At 42.0% G+C, this 15,079-nt stretch overlaps 1 protein-coding gene across 6 annotated transcripts in view; it reads right to left on the minus strand.

Annotated features, from left to right (window-relative positions):
- cbfa2t2 (CBFA2/RUNX1 partner transcriptional co-repressor 2) overlaps positions 1-15,079 on the minus strand; it is a 37,604-nt gene that overhangs the window by 9,020 nt on the left and 13,505 nt on the right. For 2 of the 6 annotated variants that reach the window (XM_085275091.1, XM_085275096.1), the window contains exons 2-4: positions 1,948-2,106; positions 1,518-1,759; positions 1,336-1,425 (exon numbers count right to left, since the gene is read on the minus strand). In XM_085275091.1, the coding sequence (XP_085131217.1) occupies positions 1,336-1,425; positions 1,518-1,759; positions 1,948-2,106 (491 nt within the window). Of the gene's footprint in view, positions 1-1,335; positions 1,426-1,517; positions 1,760-1,947; positions 2,107-4,343; positions 5,053-10,457; positions 10,683-11,654; positions 12,179-15,079 lie in introns of those variants that run through there. The other 4 variants (XM_085275094.1, XM_085275092.1, XM_085275095.1 and 1 more) reach the window with 4 other exon arrangements.

The following is a 15,079-nucleotide window of genomic DNA, read 5'->3' on the forward strand; positions in this document are numbered from 1 at the left end:
GCCGTTTTCATTTTGTGACTGACCTCTTATTGTTATTTAGTATTTGAAACTACATATAGTATTAGTTAAACATCACTTTACTACTCTGCAAAGACCTCTTTTTGTCCATTGAAACAAACATTCCTCTATGCCTCAGTGAGCTGATCCTTACAGTATCGCTTGTAGTTCCCCTATAGACGCAGACACTTCTGCTTTACGATCGCCTCTCTATAATATCCCTGGGCTCTCCTTTTTTTCCTGTTTCCCATGCTCCTCTGCATCCCTTCTTTCCCTGGGGCCCCAGCTAGCGGACACATGTGCTATGTGTCAGTTGAGCATCGGGTTCTCTGGGCTTCAGCAGGGCGGATGCTAGATTGGCGGCGCCTTGGCAGCTGAATGCTCTTTTAACGGGACAACGGCTCCATATGGCGCAGTGGAGACCATAAAAAAGGAAGGGAAGACTTTATAGGCATGTTTCACACTTCCGAGTTCCCACTTTTCCCTCTCTCCTTCTCATCCACTTCTCTGTCTTTTCTATAGATCTTGTCCCAACTGCTCTCTTAAGAGAGACTCCAGCAGTTGCTATTAAATAGTGAGAACGCCACATCATTGCAATAAATCAGTAGAACAACAAAAACAGAGCATTCTTGTCTCAGCCACCAAAAGTCTTGTTTAACTTTTTCCCCATTCGCAAGTAAGATAGTGTCCGCAAACGTCTGAGAAATGTACATTTTTATCATCACCTATTGAGTGCGATGGTGCATGCAGATGTCCAAATGCCTGCCTGTTTTTCGTGACTGTGCGGACTCGTCCGTGTAAAATTTACATCACAATGCACGAAATATGTATGCTCCCCAGGCAGCGGACTTCAAAGAAGTATAAAAGGAATGAATAGCTGTCCACAAGAGACTATAATCAAGGATTTAGACAGACGGAAGGGCTCCAGAGATAACCAAGAAGTAAGTGTAAAAAAAAAGCCGCTTTTTATAGCTTGAAGTCCAGTTATACAAGATTTATGGGATGCTTTACTGCAAGGAGCTACTAAAAGTATACACTTGCAGACTTCCCTGGTTACAGAGGGGCTCAAGAGGCTGTTAACACACAGTCATCTGTTGCTTGTCAAGTCAACACGTAAATCTTGACGGTTACTTTGAACCTGAAATGGCCAATTCAATTAACAAAACTACACTTAGGCAACTATCTGATGGGCAACTTTACACCACAAGGAGTAAAACCATTTAACTCAACGGAGGAAGAACACTAGTGCTGTGAAAAGAAAAGGGAAGTAATTCCATGCAGAACTGCACAAAGCAAATACAGAAAGATGGGAAAAGGAGGGGGTGGAGGCATGTTTACCTTGAGAAAAGGAATAACAAAGGGTCGTAAGGGGAAGTTGGTAGCCTCCTGAAGCCGTGAGTGAAACTCCTCAATGGTAACTGTTGAATTCTAAAAGATAGGAAAAGGGAAGGTTTAATTTAAATGCATTTCTATAAAATGTTGACTTGTTTTTCTCTTCAGTATGCCATCATAGAATTTACCACAAGGGCCAGAACTAGGCTTCGGACGCTGTCTCCAATCTCAGGAGAAATGTCGTTGCCAAACTGCTGCAGTGTGGTCAAGAAACGTTTCAGCTTGCTCAGCTGGCGTGCCCCACAGGTGGCTGGCAGCTGCTGGTTAGCCAGCGATGAGGAAGAGGAAGAGGACGGTCCATTGCTGTAACGCTGTGGTGGAGATGGCACTGCATTCAGTGTTGGTGGGGAATGATGATTCCCATTGGTCACTGGGGAAGGACGGAAAACCAACATGAAGAGAAGAGAAATCAAAATAAACCCTGCTGAGTGTGGTTACAACTCCAGCTTGTCTACAACTTTGGTTTGTGAAAAGGAACAAAGACTGAAGAGGAAACAAAAAGACAAGCTGGAAGAATGAGAGAAATTCTTTAAGTATAGATTTAATTATTACTCTTACATGCTGTGGTGGAAAAAGAGGCCGGTCGTGGGCCACTGGGGTTGACAGAAGGTAGGGGTGGCATAGTGGAGCTGGCGCTGCTGCTGGGGGCTGATCTGGAATGAGTCTTAGCATCCACAGGAGAACCGGGCATGGCAGGGCTCTTCTTCTCTCTACTGTCTGCAAAGAGGAAAGAAGGTAGGTGAGGTGAGGGCATCAGAAACCAGCAGGTCTATATGAGTGAACCAAAGTTAAATAACTGTAACTTGCTATGACATCCACAAAAATTAAAAAAAGAAGCACTACTTTAACTTTACCCCCCATTAGCTCAGTTGTTTAAATCAATTCAAAAGCGTCATGCCTATTGTTACAAAAGACAACAACAATGCCCAGCCCCCTCTCCTCAACTCACTTTGCATGATACAACACACACTGCCAGGGCACCAACCACCCTGCCCCCATCAAAGAGCCAGATGTCTGAAGTTTAGCCCCTCACTCTCACCCATTCAGATCAATAACAGAAGAAATTCTGAAGAAGGCCATTGTGTGGGAGTAGAATGCCTCCTCATTGAGCTCCCCAAGAAATAGGAGAGACAGAGAAAAAGGGACGGGCTATTTCACGCTTTACTAACAAGATCGACAAAGCTTTTGAATGTTAAATGCAACTTCTCAATATGCTATTGACGTTGAATGAGACCACCAGATAAGGGCTATGGAGAAAGTGTAATGGGGGGTGTAGTGGTGGGGAGATGTGGATCAGAAGCTGTCTTTGTCTTTTCGAGAACCATGAGGGCCGGATCCCGTCTCCATTTAGAGTGGATCAGACTTTTCTAACAGCTTCAAGAATTGACAATTAATAGACAAGCATGGTCTCACAGGTCATAGGTTAGCAGAAAGCAGCTTCTAAATGTGGGTTCATGGTTTTAGGGCTTTGGACTCAATAGCACCCTTTATTTCTTTTTCACAGCTATGAACTCTGGATGGCCTTGAGCCACGAGGTCCGAGTTTATAAAGGCTTAAGTCAAAAGGTTTAAGCTGTCAGTAGGTAACTCAAAGAAAACTGAAAAGAAGCCCACGGAATGAATAAAAGGTACTGTTGTGAGTGCAAAAAATGTGAAAACATGCAGAATTATTACAAAAACAAATGGATCTGAATGCAAAAGTGCAAATTTCCTCAAGTTTTGGCAACAAATCTCTTTTGCATCCTATGCTCGCACTTTCTCAATCTGCCCTGTGCAACTCATCTGTCATGTCTGCAACTCATTATACAGCTTTGAGTGTTCTTCCTTCTGTTTTGCAGTCCTCTTAAAACTCTCTCCCTCGTACCATTTCATTCTTTCTCAGCCCCCGTGGCCTGCCTGCCATCACTCCACCTGTTCACGAACATAGGGGGCAGGAAGGAGGGATCTATGCAGACATTTGGACTGCCGTACCCACCACACACGCGGTCTGCCAGTGCACTGTAGGAAGCAGCCTGCAGCACACACACACACCGGCTCCAAAGCTCCGCACACTCCATCCGTATGGCCAGGAAATTAGACTGACATCTCAATAACAGAATCAACGGGGCATATGGCCTCAGTGTCAACACTCTTACCAAGTAAACAACTTCATACGCACACAAAAGCCAGGATTGGAGAATTCAGCTTGAAGTGTATTCCCAAGTTCTTTGACACATTATGAACCATTAACCACTGGTTGTGAACAGTAGTTTGGATCCAAACTGACTGCCATACTTGTAAGCACCATTTTGTGTTTGACTTTAACTGGCAGGCATGCATAATTCTGCAGAATGTAAACATAGCAACATATTGTATTTATATTCCTTACTGCATGACCTTTGAGCATGCAACAGAAACAAAGCTGCAGCAGGGTTCATGCAATCTTAAGATGTGGCACAGTCTGCTGTTAGCCATGCCAGAGGTAACAGCCAAAGCAGGAGACATCAGGTGTGTGCGCGTGTACTCCTGACAACCCTTAGAGAATTGCCTCTGCTTGTCAATTAGACAGCACACATAGCTAGATGACTTCATCTGGCTTGCGAGCACCTGAGTCCATGGTATAGTCACAGGGCTGTCTCAGGAGGCAGCTGTCACAGCAGCCACAAAACGCATATGCACAGAGTGCACAAAGTGGCCTAATGTTAACTCAGGTGAATATTGGCTTAGAGGAGGATGTGGGGTGTTTGTCTGGTCTAAATGCCACCTGTCATCCTTGCTTTAATGCAACAAAGGGAAGGTACACAAAGCTCCTCACCACACATCAACAGGATTACACAGAAATGCCACAATGAATAGGCAATACTTTTGAAAAAAGCAGATAGCACTGTTACCAGTGCTTACTAAAATATAAAACTGGGTACTCCATCAACTCATTTCTGGTGGATATAACCAAAAAGGATTACATGTTAAACTCACACCATATTGTGCTGCTGTTTTTCTGTCTCACGTCTTCATGCACAAATAAGATAATCCATAATTTTACAATCTTGAAAGTTTCCTGACCTTAAGTGTTTGCTTTCTACAACAGTTGTTATCACAGGGATGGAAAATAAAATGCATCTGCAGTGATGGCTGTTGCTAGCCAGGTGTTCCTTGTTTGTTCAGCTTCAGGTGACGCTCATCTGCATTAAAACATTCAGCTGACTTTAATTGCTGCCTCTGCAAGTGATGATTCAGAACGAGGCTCAGAAAGAGAGGAAAGGGATAGAGAAACATAATGTGACTATTCCTGTTGAGCCACCGCTGTAAAAGCAATCCATTAACTAATGAAATTGCAAATGAAAAGACAAATACACTTTCGAGAACATTTATCGACCTCCTTACATAAAGACGGGATGGATAAGCTATAACGAGTCCACAGAAATAAATCACACTTGATGTGGTGTATAAATAAATGGGTTCAGTGTAAAGGTTTATTAAGCTCATGTTTTAACTCTGAAGTCTAAACTCCCTGTGAGAGGCTGGCAGCTGTGAAGCATGTGTGTGTGTGTGCCGCTGTGCGGTGGTGTGTGTACTCGAACCACACTGCTCTCTGTCTTGTCACCGTAGATGAGGTGAGAGAAGATGTAACACGGACCGAACTAATTTATCAGTGAGCACAAAGAAAATTTGTGGCATGTGCAATGATACAAGTATGTAGGGGTCAAGACACACACATGTTAACGCAAACACACGCACATGAAAATAACATTATGAATTCTTTTTTTCAAGAAATGCTGTCAAATATTTAGTTTTCTTATCATGAGTCAGACAAGAAGACATCAACAGGATGTTTTTTGGAGGTTTAGCCCAGCTGTGCGTACTATCTATGAGAAAAAAAGTCAAGCTTATTACCCTAGTTTTGCACGACAGTGCCTCACATCTCATCTGACTAAAAAAAGTTTAAATATAGCAACTTATAAGTCTCATCAAAGTGAGAACCTTTGTGGTGACAGTGACATCTAACAGATGCAAGAGAACCGGAGTAACTACAACCCTATTTTCCTCTAACTTCAGTGCTTAGCTTCCTTTAACCTTTTCTACATTTTGTCCCAAGCATGGCTAAAAAAAAAATACTACACGAAATGACATTTGTAACTCTTAATTAAACAGCGCACAAGTATATCTTCCAAAATGCTGCCGTATTTCTGCAATCCTAATTCTAGTCTACGAAGTCCTGAAGTGAAAGGATAACACATACTTTGAACAACTGACAGAGGCTTAGTATTCAACCAGTGAAACACTTTGAAAAAAAAAGAAAAAAGGAAAGCAATTGATTTCAAAATTAACCAGGTTCCCTCTCCTCCTCCTCCTCCTCCTCCTGTACCATATGGATCTAATCGGCCAAGAGCTGGCCAGCTGGGACCTCCAACAGTCACCTGTGAGAGAAGGGGGGGCAGAAGGGACTGCTGCAAACCCTTCCTTTAAGCCAAGGCAGCCCGGCCCACACACACAAACACACACACACACATCTCTGCCTTCCCTCCAAGGAGAGGAGGAAGGAGGAGGGTGCACAGAGGGGAGGGGAGGCACGAGGCAGCTGAATGCGAGCGAGTGGACTTAAATGCTAGAGAGACAAAGGCTGCACCTGGTCCCCGTCCATCCGCGCACACAGCCACAATACAGCGCACATCTGTTCCTCTATCCTGCACTCCGTTCTGACCTCCACCCACACAAACACAAGCACACACACACACACACACAGCACAAGGATACATGAAGCAACATACACACCCGCACACAGCCACATCCACTTTTAAAATAGATAATAGTCCATGTCCCTCTCAGTGCCATACTGTTGCCAAACAACGAGTTACGTGACTTTGTATTTTATAATATCCAGTTTGAGAGATGAAGAAACTCAGGTGACATCATCTCTGCTTTAATCAACTTCATTTACATTATTACCCTCTTGGGACTGACACCTCAACTGTTGCAGCAACACAGATGCCTTGCTTCCATGTAACAAATCGCAGACCCACATGTTACAAATGTATTTTTTTAGACTATTAAAATGTACATCTATAAAAAAAGAAGACTTTTTAAATTTGAATTTACTCCCACTATAGAACAAAGCCTGGATAGCCCTTTACGATAACAGTAACGTGACTTTATCACAGTTAGCATCTGACAAAATGGCTCCCACATTAAAAATGTAATATTTGTCACATTTTCACACAGAGTTTTATAAAGCACAGAGGGAGACAATGAATTAGTCTGCGAATCAGAAGCACCAGAGATAGAAAAGGACAGGATGCAAGCAGAGCGAGGAAAGAGGTGTAGGATGGGAGGAAAGGAATAACAAGGACAGAAAATACTGTTTTCCTTTGGTTTCATCAGAAGGACAAGCCTGGTTGTTAGACTCAGAGCCAGGCTGTTTTTCTTGGCTTTCATTACCACCTTCCAGCCTCGTAGACTACATATTTGGATAAAACCCAATGTCAACACTCTGCTTCCAACTCTGCTAGGAAGGGGAACGATAGGAAGGTGGCAAGGTTGACAGTACAGGGAAAAAGCAAAGAAAGCTGTAGACGTAAGGAGAAGGAAGAGGTATGACTTTGGACAAAAAAGTACTCTCGTTCTCACATATGAAGAAGCACAGACATGTCTCCAAAGTGAATTTATCACATGTCCCTATGACAGGCTGATGGTGAGAGAAGCCCTCGCATATCCTCATCACTCAGAGAGATAATTGCAAAAACACCACCGTAATCCAGCGTGCCACATAGTGAAAAAAGGAACTCTGGGATGGAAATATACTTAGTGGCAAACTGAAAAGGAAAACGAAAAAGAGGGGACAGCAAGGCAGACAGAAGTTGTCTATAAAAACTAAGAATGAGCAGTAAAAAGAGGTACAGTGACGTGATGCTGGAAGCAGAGGCGGTTTGGCAGAGGCTGGATAACAATATGCACAGTGTCCATGTGTATGAGGTCAGACCGCAGGGAGAAGACTGACTGGATGGGATCTGAAGTTGCTGACCTTAAAAACACTTGAAAACACCACACACCACATTGCAGTCACTGATTGCTGTTAGATTTTTTTTAAAACATAGCAGTGGATCAGAAAGGCAGAAACTTAATGTGGTGCATATGACTGTGAAGGTTCTGGTAAATCTGGGACTCTCCACCATTTGACCTTAGAACTGAAGAAGCTTCTCGGATGAGAGGTGAAACGTCTTCAAGCAACTTAAAGAAGTCCAGACGCTTTTCTTTCCAAGCTCCTTTGACTTAATGTGGTGCAAACACCTTTTACAGAGCAATATAATTTACTTCAACCTATACTGCTGTTAAGTTCTTTTAGAAAGCCCAAATATTTAATGCCCAGGTATTTCAGACACTGAAGACACTAATGAATGCAAATATTGTTATTTTTGCTTTAAGATTCTTGCATGAAGGGTAATACTAATATATCTGGGAAAGACTCACACCGAGCTTTGTTCCATAATCAATAGGTTAAATGAATGTGACACACATCTGGGCCAAAGTATAGAGCTCTAAGTGTATTTGTGTCATCCTGTCCGTGCGTTGTGTGTGCGTATTAGCCCTGTTCACCAGGTGTTGCCTGCCCAGGGCGCATATAAACATGGCCACACAAATAACAACAATGGCACTACAAGGACAGTTCATATCTGTCAATCACACACACACACACACACACACACACACACACCAGCCTTCTCTGAGCCCAGTGGATTATCTGCCTATCTGGTTACAACCCTTCTCACCTCTCTGTAACTAATTGGTTAGCCTGCCCATCAATCATCAAGAGACTGATGAGTCTTCAAACTCAAAACCAGCAAGTGGAATATAATCAGTGGCAATGTTCATGGAAGCATGACAGTATAAAAATTAAGTTGCGTAGCCCCCATTTTCTCACCCGCTGTACATGTTTCATGATGAAGATCTCAAATCCATATTAACATACATTCACACACGTGTGCACAATAAAGCACACATTGAACTAGTAAGTTACAGTAATCCATAAAACAAAAATACAAGCTCTAGACACAAGAAAACAAAGCTAACATTGTATCCGTGCACTGATTTCTCAGCTAGTGAATGTGGGACATGTGAGAAAGGACAACTCTGGACCATGTCCCAACCTGACTCTCTTAACATTTTCTGGAGTTCATGCTTGAAAGCAGCACAACTGTAGTAAAAATCTACTTTTTTCTAAACCTTGACTATGAAGATGACTAATCTGTCACACTCGGATTTTGGCGATCCAATCACTCAAAGCTGAGTACCATAAAAGAAAAACAACAACAACACGGAGCTGTGGGCAGGCTTTGCCCAGCTGTATAAAAGACCAGAGCTCAACAGCCGCTGAGAGAGACAGATAAGTCAAACAAAGAGGCCGGCTGTGCTCAAAACAATGTGGAGAATGAGACAATGATAGTAATGGAGGATGGGTAAACGTGTGAGCTGAGGTGTGTTTTGATGAGTGTTATTGTTGTGTATGAGTACTGTATGGTTTTAGCAAACATACGGGTAAGAACACAATGTATTCCTTATTATATATCTTGGGAAAATACGCAGCGTACTGTAGCTGCAACAGAAAATGCTGTGGAAGGAAAATGTAGATTAGAGTGATTTAAAGTCTCAACCAAATCGCAATAGGCAAAAGACTGTTTTTGTTAGTGAAATGTTCTCATTTACATCCACACTTCTTCAGACTGAGGCAAAGATGGGGGGTGGAAAGCCAGAGAAAGGAGAAAATAATGACTATGACAGACAATTCATGGAGAGAGGCAACGCCACCCATTGCTTGTCCACCCACACACCTAACAAAACAGCAAATGCATTTCTTCTTCTTTTTCTCTTGAGTATCACTTTTTGACTTTTGGGTTTAGAATTGGAAAATTACACAATCTTTCCATAAAATTTGCACAAGTTAAATGCCGTTTTTTTAGGGCGGGTAGAAAAGTGGTGTCCGTCTGTGTGCCCTCATGCTTAAGTCTTGGACATTTCAGCTTAACACTGAAATGACTTAATGCAATGTGAGAAGGAAGGTAATGCTGCTGAACAAAAAACAAGGTCTGTGCCATACCCTGACCTGGCACCTATTTTAGTCACGTTGAGCCAAGTGATTTAGTCCTCTGCACTATTGGTAACATGCCACCTCTTTCATCAACTCTGAAAATACAAGTGTTAATCTTCTATTTTCAAAGTCACTATATATCAACCCAAAACTACTACTTATGCAATTTTACAGCGTATTAATTATATGTTGATACTTCTTCTCCACATCAGCCCAGTGAATAAAGGTTTTGTCATGGGTCACCGACTGGGTTTCTCAGGTCAGTGAACCACTGGAGGAGAGCTCTTAATAACGCACTTTGCAAGGTGAGACAAGTTACAATACCACTGGCCTGCAACAGGAAGGACGGCCAGAGTGGGGGTGCCTACTGATGCTAAAATGTCTCTCGATACCCACTAACACTCCGGGTTGTTACTTGTATTGACTGCATAGTCTCGCTTGATTAAATGATGTGACCCTTTCGTGTCCACACACGTAAACATATAAGCAAGAACATTCAAATTCATTCATAAGCACACGGTCTCACTGAACCCCTGGGGCCAGATATCACAGACCTCGCCACTGGAACTAATAGAGCACTTCCTGCAGCAAACTCTTGAAGCAGCTGCTCTGTTCTGTGTGTATATACGCATGGTGAAACAGGGGGTATTCTCTGTAGTACGCAAGGGTCATGGTGGTCTGTTTCTCTATGTATTACTTTGCTTCTGGCAGAGAAACTCAGCTGGGTTTGAGGTCAGAAGAAAAAAAGCTTCAGAAAGCTGTAAGGCAAGCAACCTTGTAGTTCAGCAGACACAATGTCTGCAAGACACCTGGCACGCACATGGAGACACGTTCACTTCCTTAGACTCAAAAATACTGTACGCTTGTGAAGTGTGCAATCGAAAACTTCAAAGCCACATAAATTTAAGACAAAAACTATAACTGCTCAACAGGAATGAATGTAAGTGGGATCAAATTTCTGAATAAAAGAAGCTTGAATGTCCTCTGCACAAACACATACACTAACTCACAGATACAGCACGGTGCCTGTTGTCAGGAATATGACACAGTCCAGCAGACGAGACAAGGGTCTCTGGTTTGAGTCTGTGCAGCCGACAATTAGTCGCTCCTATCTCCCCGATGAACTGGCCTGGTCTGGTGTGACACTGGCCAGGTCTCTCTGCCTTTTCTCTTTCTGCGTCTCCAGTCAGATCCTCCCCGCGCACAAGAAACATGAACACATCCCCTGCATGGCACTGTAAAAGGCCAACTCAGACAAAATATACAGCAATGCAACAATGTGACATTTGCACTAGTATCAACGTCTCCACTGATGTCAGAGTGTAACATGCAGGCACAGCGTGAAAGACAGACACAGCAGTTTCCCTCCTCTTCCCATATGTCTGGGATACTGTACAGCAGATGCACACGTCTTCTTTACCTAGTTTCTTCTGCTCTGCTTGCCATGTGGAAAAACTGATTACTATCTGAGGAAATGACAGCTGAGAGAGATAAGCCCCTTTCACACACAAAGTCACTCTAATTGCTCAGTTTTTTAAAAAGAAATCTGGTTGAGGTTGCCGTTTTGGCTGTTCACACATGAATCCCACAGAGGAAAAAAAAAGTATGCTCCAGATATCACAGCCAATCCAGCTAGATTAAACTTTGTGGAAGAACACATTTGGCTCCTTTGCACCAATTTTGGGGAATGCTGCAACTTTTTTCTCATAGTAGTTATCTTTTTTTTCCTGCATACTGAGACAAGCAACTATAGGACAAACATACATTTCACTAATAAGGTAAGGAAAGAGAATGGTGAATGTGAAACAGAAGAGCAAAAATGTTCTGTTTATTGTAGTTTCTCTAAGAAAAGTCAAACCACACAGTCTTGGTTAAATGTTAAAATATTTCTAAACATAAGTACAAATTAGTATTTTTTAAAAGGCAATTAATATTTTGCCCATATGGCAGGAGACATTTTCTGTGCACAGGTAAAAGAGGCTTCTACCTCACTCAACAAGGATGAAGAGATAAGGATGAGGCACCATCTGTACAGCACAGAGCAGCTCTGGGATTTAGGATGGAACACACACAGAAACACACAAACTAGGCACATAAAGTGGACTATCTGCCACACTCACTCACTCGTGAAAACAAGGCATTTTTCACACACAAACACAAAAATCCTCCAAAAACACAAACTGATATTGGAACACGCTCAGTCCTACCTCCACTCTAGTGTAGAGTCCACTCAGTCCTTTGAGAAACTCAGCTGCAGTATTGGGGTTTTGCTTTCTTATCCTTTGCTTTTTGTCCCTTCTTGTGACTCCGCACCTTCATATGTCAGGCATGTGTTTGCATTCCCACATATGTGAGCCCCAGTGTGGTGAAGGCCAGAGCCAAAGACACAGATGGCACCCAGATGGAGACAGATAACCGAGCAGACCAGCGAACACTGCACTACACGCACTCTTACTTACTTTTATTTCGCTCATGTGAAGCTCTCTCTATCACTCTTACTATCTCTGCTACCGACTCCGCCACGGCTGCTTTACTTAATTCTCTCTCTTTTGCTGACTGAATTTCCGTCCTCTCTCACGCTTGCTCTCTCAAGCTCTGTCTCCCACCCTCTCAATCTCTCTTTTCCAGCTCTAGCTCCTCCCCTATTTTCCCACACACTGTCCCATCCTCTGTTTTCATGGGTCGAGTGTTCCAGCAACGTCACAACCCCCACTCCCCGAACCCCACTCCCCTTCCCCTGTGGATCCTGGCCAATCATCCACTGCTGACTGGCCCCATTCAACCTGCATTCAGTGCAATGGACCTTGCAATTAACATAACTAATTGCTTTGGCACCTAAAGGCTAAACAAGAGACTGTGCCAAGCAAGACAAAAGTACATGCATGTGTGTATGTGTAGAAGTGGGGGGCACACTCTCTCCCACCCCCTCAAGAGAGTGGGGATCTCCCCTTAAAATGTTTTTATACTAACAACCCTCCCTCCCCTTTTCAACCCTTTCGGTGTAGCCCTCTTTTTTTTTTCTTCAGTTCCTTAATGCAGCCAGCTCAACTCGCCTTGCCAGCAAATGGACTGAGGAGCACTTGATGAGCATGAATGAGTTATTCTTCTTTCCTCTTCTACTCTCTTGTCCTCTGCTCTCCATTTTGACTGAGTTAAACTTAAATCACTGCCTGATTTATGCACGAGACAAGTAGCAGGTTAAGATATTTGTGCCTAGCTGAGGCTGGGCAGTCTACACATACCCAGAGAAAATATGACCTGGATTCAGTTCATTTTAATTTTTTTTTTTCTCACGTGAAATACTATGATCAGAAATACTATGATCAGTTAAATAAAAGATCAAGTTTGTTTGTTTTTGTTTACTTTACTGTACTTTGATTGATTTATATAGCACTCTTCACAGGATGAAAACCACAAAGTCCTTCACAATAATATAAAACTGATAAACATAACACAGCACAATCAAACATACAGCACAAATCTAGTTAAAAGCTAGTCTAAATAAATGAGTCTTAAGATGATGTTTAAAGGAATAAATACAATCCAGGCAACGTAAAGATGGAGGGAGAGAATTCCACAACCTGGGGGCCATCGCTGTAAAAGATCTATCACCTCTGGTTTTAAAACGTGTTCGGGGGACTACCAACAGCCTTTGATTAGATGATCTCAGGCTGAGTGTAAGGTTCTAAAAGATCAGAAATATAGAGAGGAGCGTCACAATTCAAAGCTTTAAAAATCAGTACTAAGATTTTAAAATGAATTCTAAAATGTTCTGGAAGTCAGTGTAATGAGCATAAAACTGGTGCTCATCAATGTGCTCTTTTAATGTAACTAAAGACACATCCTCTACCTTCTGTTTTCGAGACCACTTTAAACCACTCTATGGGTTTTGGATCAATTTGACAAGGCAAAATAATGAGAATGTGCATTTAAACCAGACAGGTGAACATAACGATCCAGCCAAGGATGTTCACACATACACAAAGAAAGACAATATGTGTTGAACTCTAATAGAACTATCCCCAAACTTTCCCCAAACAACTTCTAAATATGGAACAATTTGCAATCTATCTGGTCCACAGAAGAGTGAACAGGACCCTGAAGGACAAATTTTAATGTTCTCAGTGAAACATGGTTCAAATGTTAGATTTTTAAGGCTTTTTGATTGAAGTTGTTGTGAAGTTTTCGAATCAAAGAATTGCTACAAACACATAGCAGTCAAAACCAGCCACAAGAGCCAGTTTTAATATAGCCACATTATTACACAGCAATCATCCACAGTTGTTTCTGTTAAGATCAAGTAAACACAGAAAAGAAATGTACCTATAGTAAACTATACAGTCATAAAAGACTTCACTGGGGGTGTTGATGTTGCTGTGGGCTGTCAAAACCTAAATTGTACTGAATATTCTCCCTTAATAACCTCTTTCTCTGCTCCTCTGTTGTAGAAGGCCTGCTCTATTCAGGGTGCATCTGGTCAGTCAGCAGGCTCAGAGGAAAGACCAGGTGGTTGTGAGAAAGGGAGAGAGAGGGGGTGAAAAGGTGGGGAAATTAGGAAGCCCAAGCATATGAAGCTATACTGTTACCAGTACGTGATGGCAGCACATACTGGAGGAGCTAACGCCAGTGATAGATATCAGATACTAACTGATTTACATGTACAAGCATGGTCTTTAGTCTTTTCCACCAATATTGGCTTGAAAGTCCTCATTGAAAGCCCAAATTTAAGCAACGTCACATTTGACCAACATAAATATTTTCAGAAAAAGGTTATGTTAAGGTTAATACACACAGCCAAAGCTTGGTCAGTGTATGCCATTTGCTTTATAAACATTCTTTTTCTAGGGTTCGCCAAATAAAAGACAGCTATCTTCAGGTGAGAGTGTTCTTAAAAGCAATAGAGGCGAAATGATTTGTTTCAGTGCAAGAAAAATGATTAATTTGAGCTGTTGTATAATAAAAATACAGAGCTGAAAATGAGCATAATAGGACATTTGAAGGATAAATGATTTGCATATAAATACTAAATATACAAAGCTGCGTGCTACATTACCCAAAAAGCTCTTTGGAGAAGTAAGGTAGGCAGAAGATGAAACAGGCGAATACATCCATTCTATTGATTACATGGATGGATGTATGGATGGTCTGTTGGCACAGGAAGGCTTAACAAGACTATAATGTGTCATTTTAGAAAGTGGTTCTCACACAATCCCCTTTATGCAGTTTTTGGACAGACAACTGGAAAGAAACCATGTCCCTGTCCTTCCTTCCTTCCTTCCTTCCTTCCTTCCTTCCTTCCTTCCTTCCTATCTATCTATCTATCTATCTATCTATCTATCTATCTATCTATCTATCTATCTATCTATCTATCTATCTATCTATCTACCTACCTACCTATCTATCTATCTATCTATCTATCTATCTATCTATTATACCTGATCTTAGTTTTATCCAAAATTTATAAATAAAGTTTTGATTGACTGATATTGTTTCTTTCCATCCTTATCGTCTGCCCCGCCCCTTAGTTTCACCTGTGTTTGATTGTTTCCACCTCCAGTGCCTAATCACAAATCATCCCTGCATATGTGTATATGTATATATTCTGTAACCAGCTCCATCTTTGTCTAGTTCT

The sequence above is a fragment of the Mchenga conophoros genome, linkage group LG5 (assembly GCF_057382185.1).
Source record: "Mchenga conophoros isolate Kocher_MC1m ecotype Shallow Benthic linkage group LG5, M_conophoros_male_GT1.1, whole genome shotgun sequence".
Taxonomy (NCBI): domain Eukaryota; kingdom Metazoa; phylum Chordata; class Actinopteri; order Cichliformes; family Cichlidae; genus Mchenga; species Mchenga conophoros.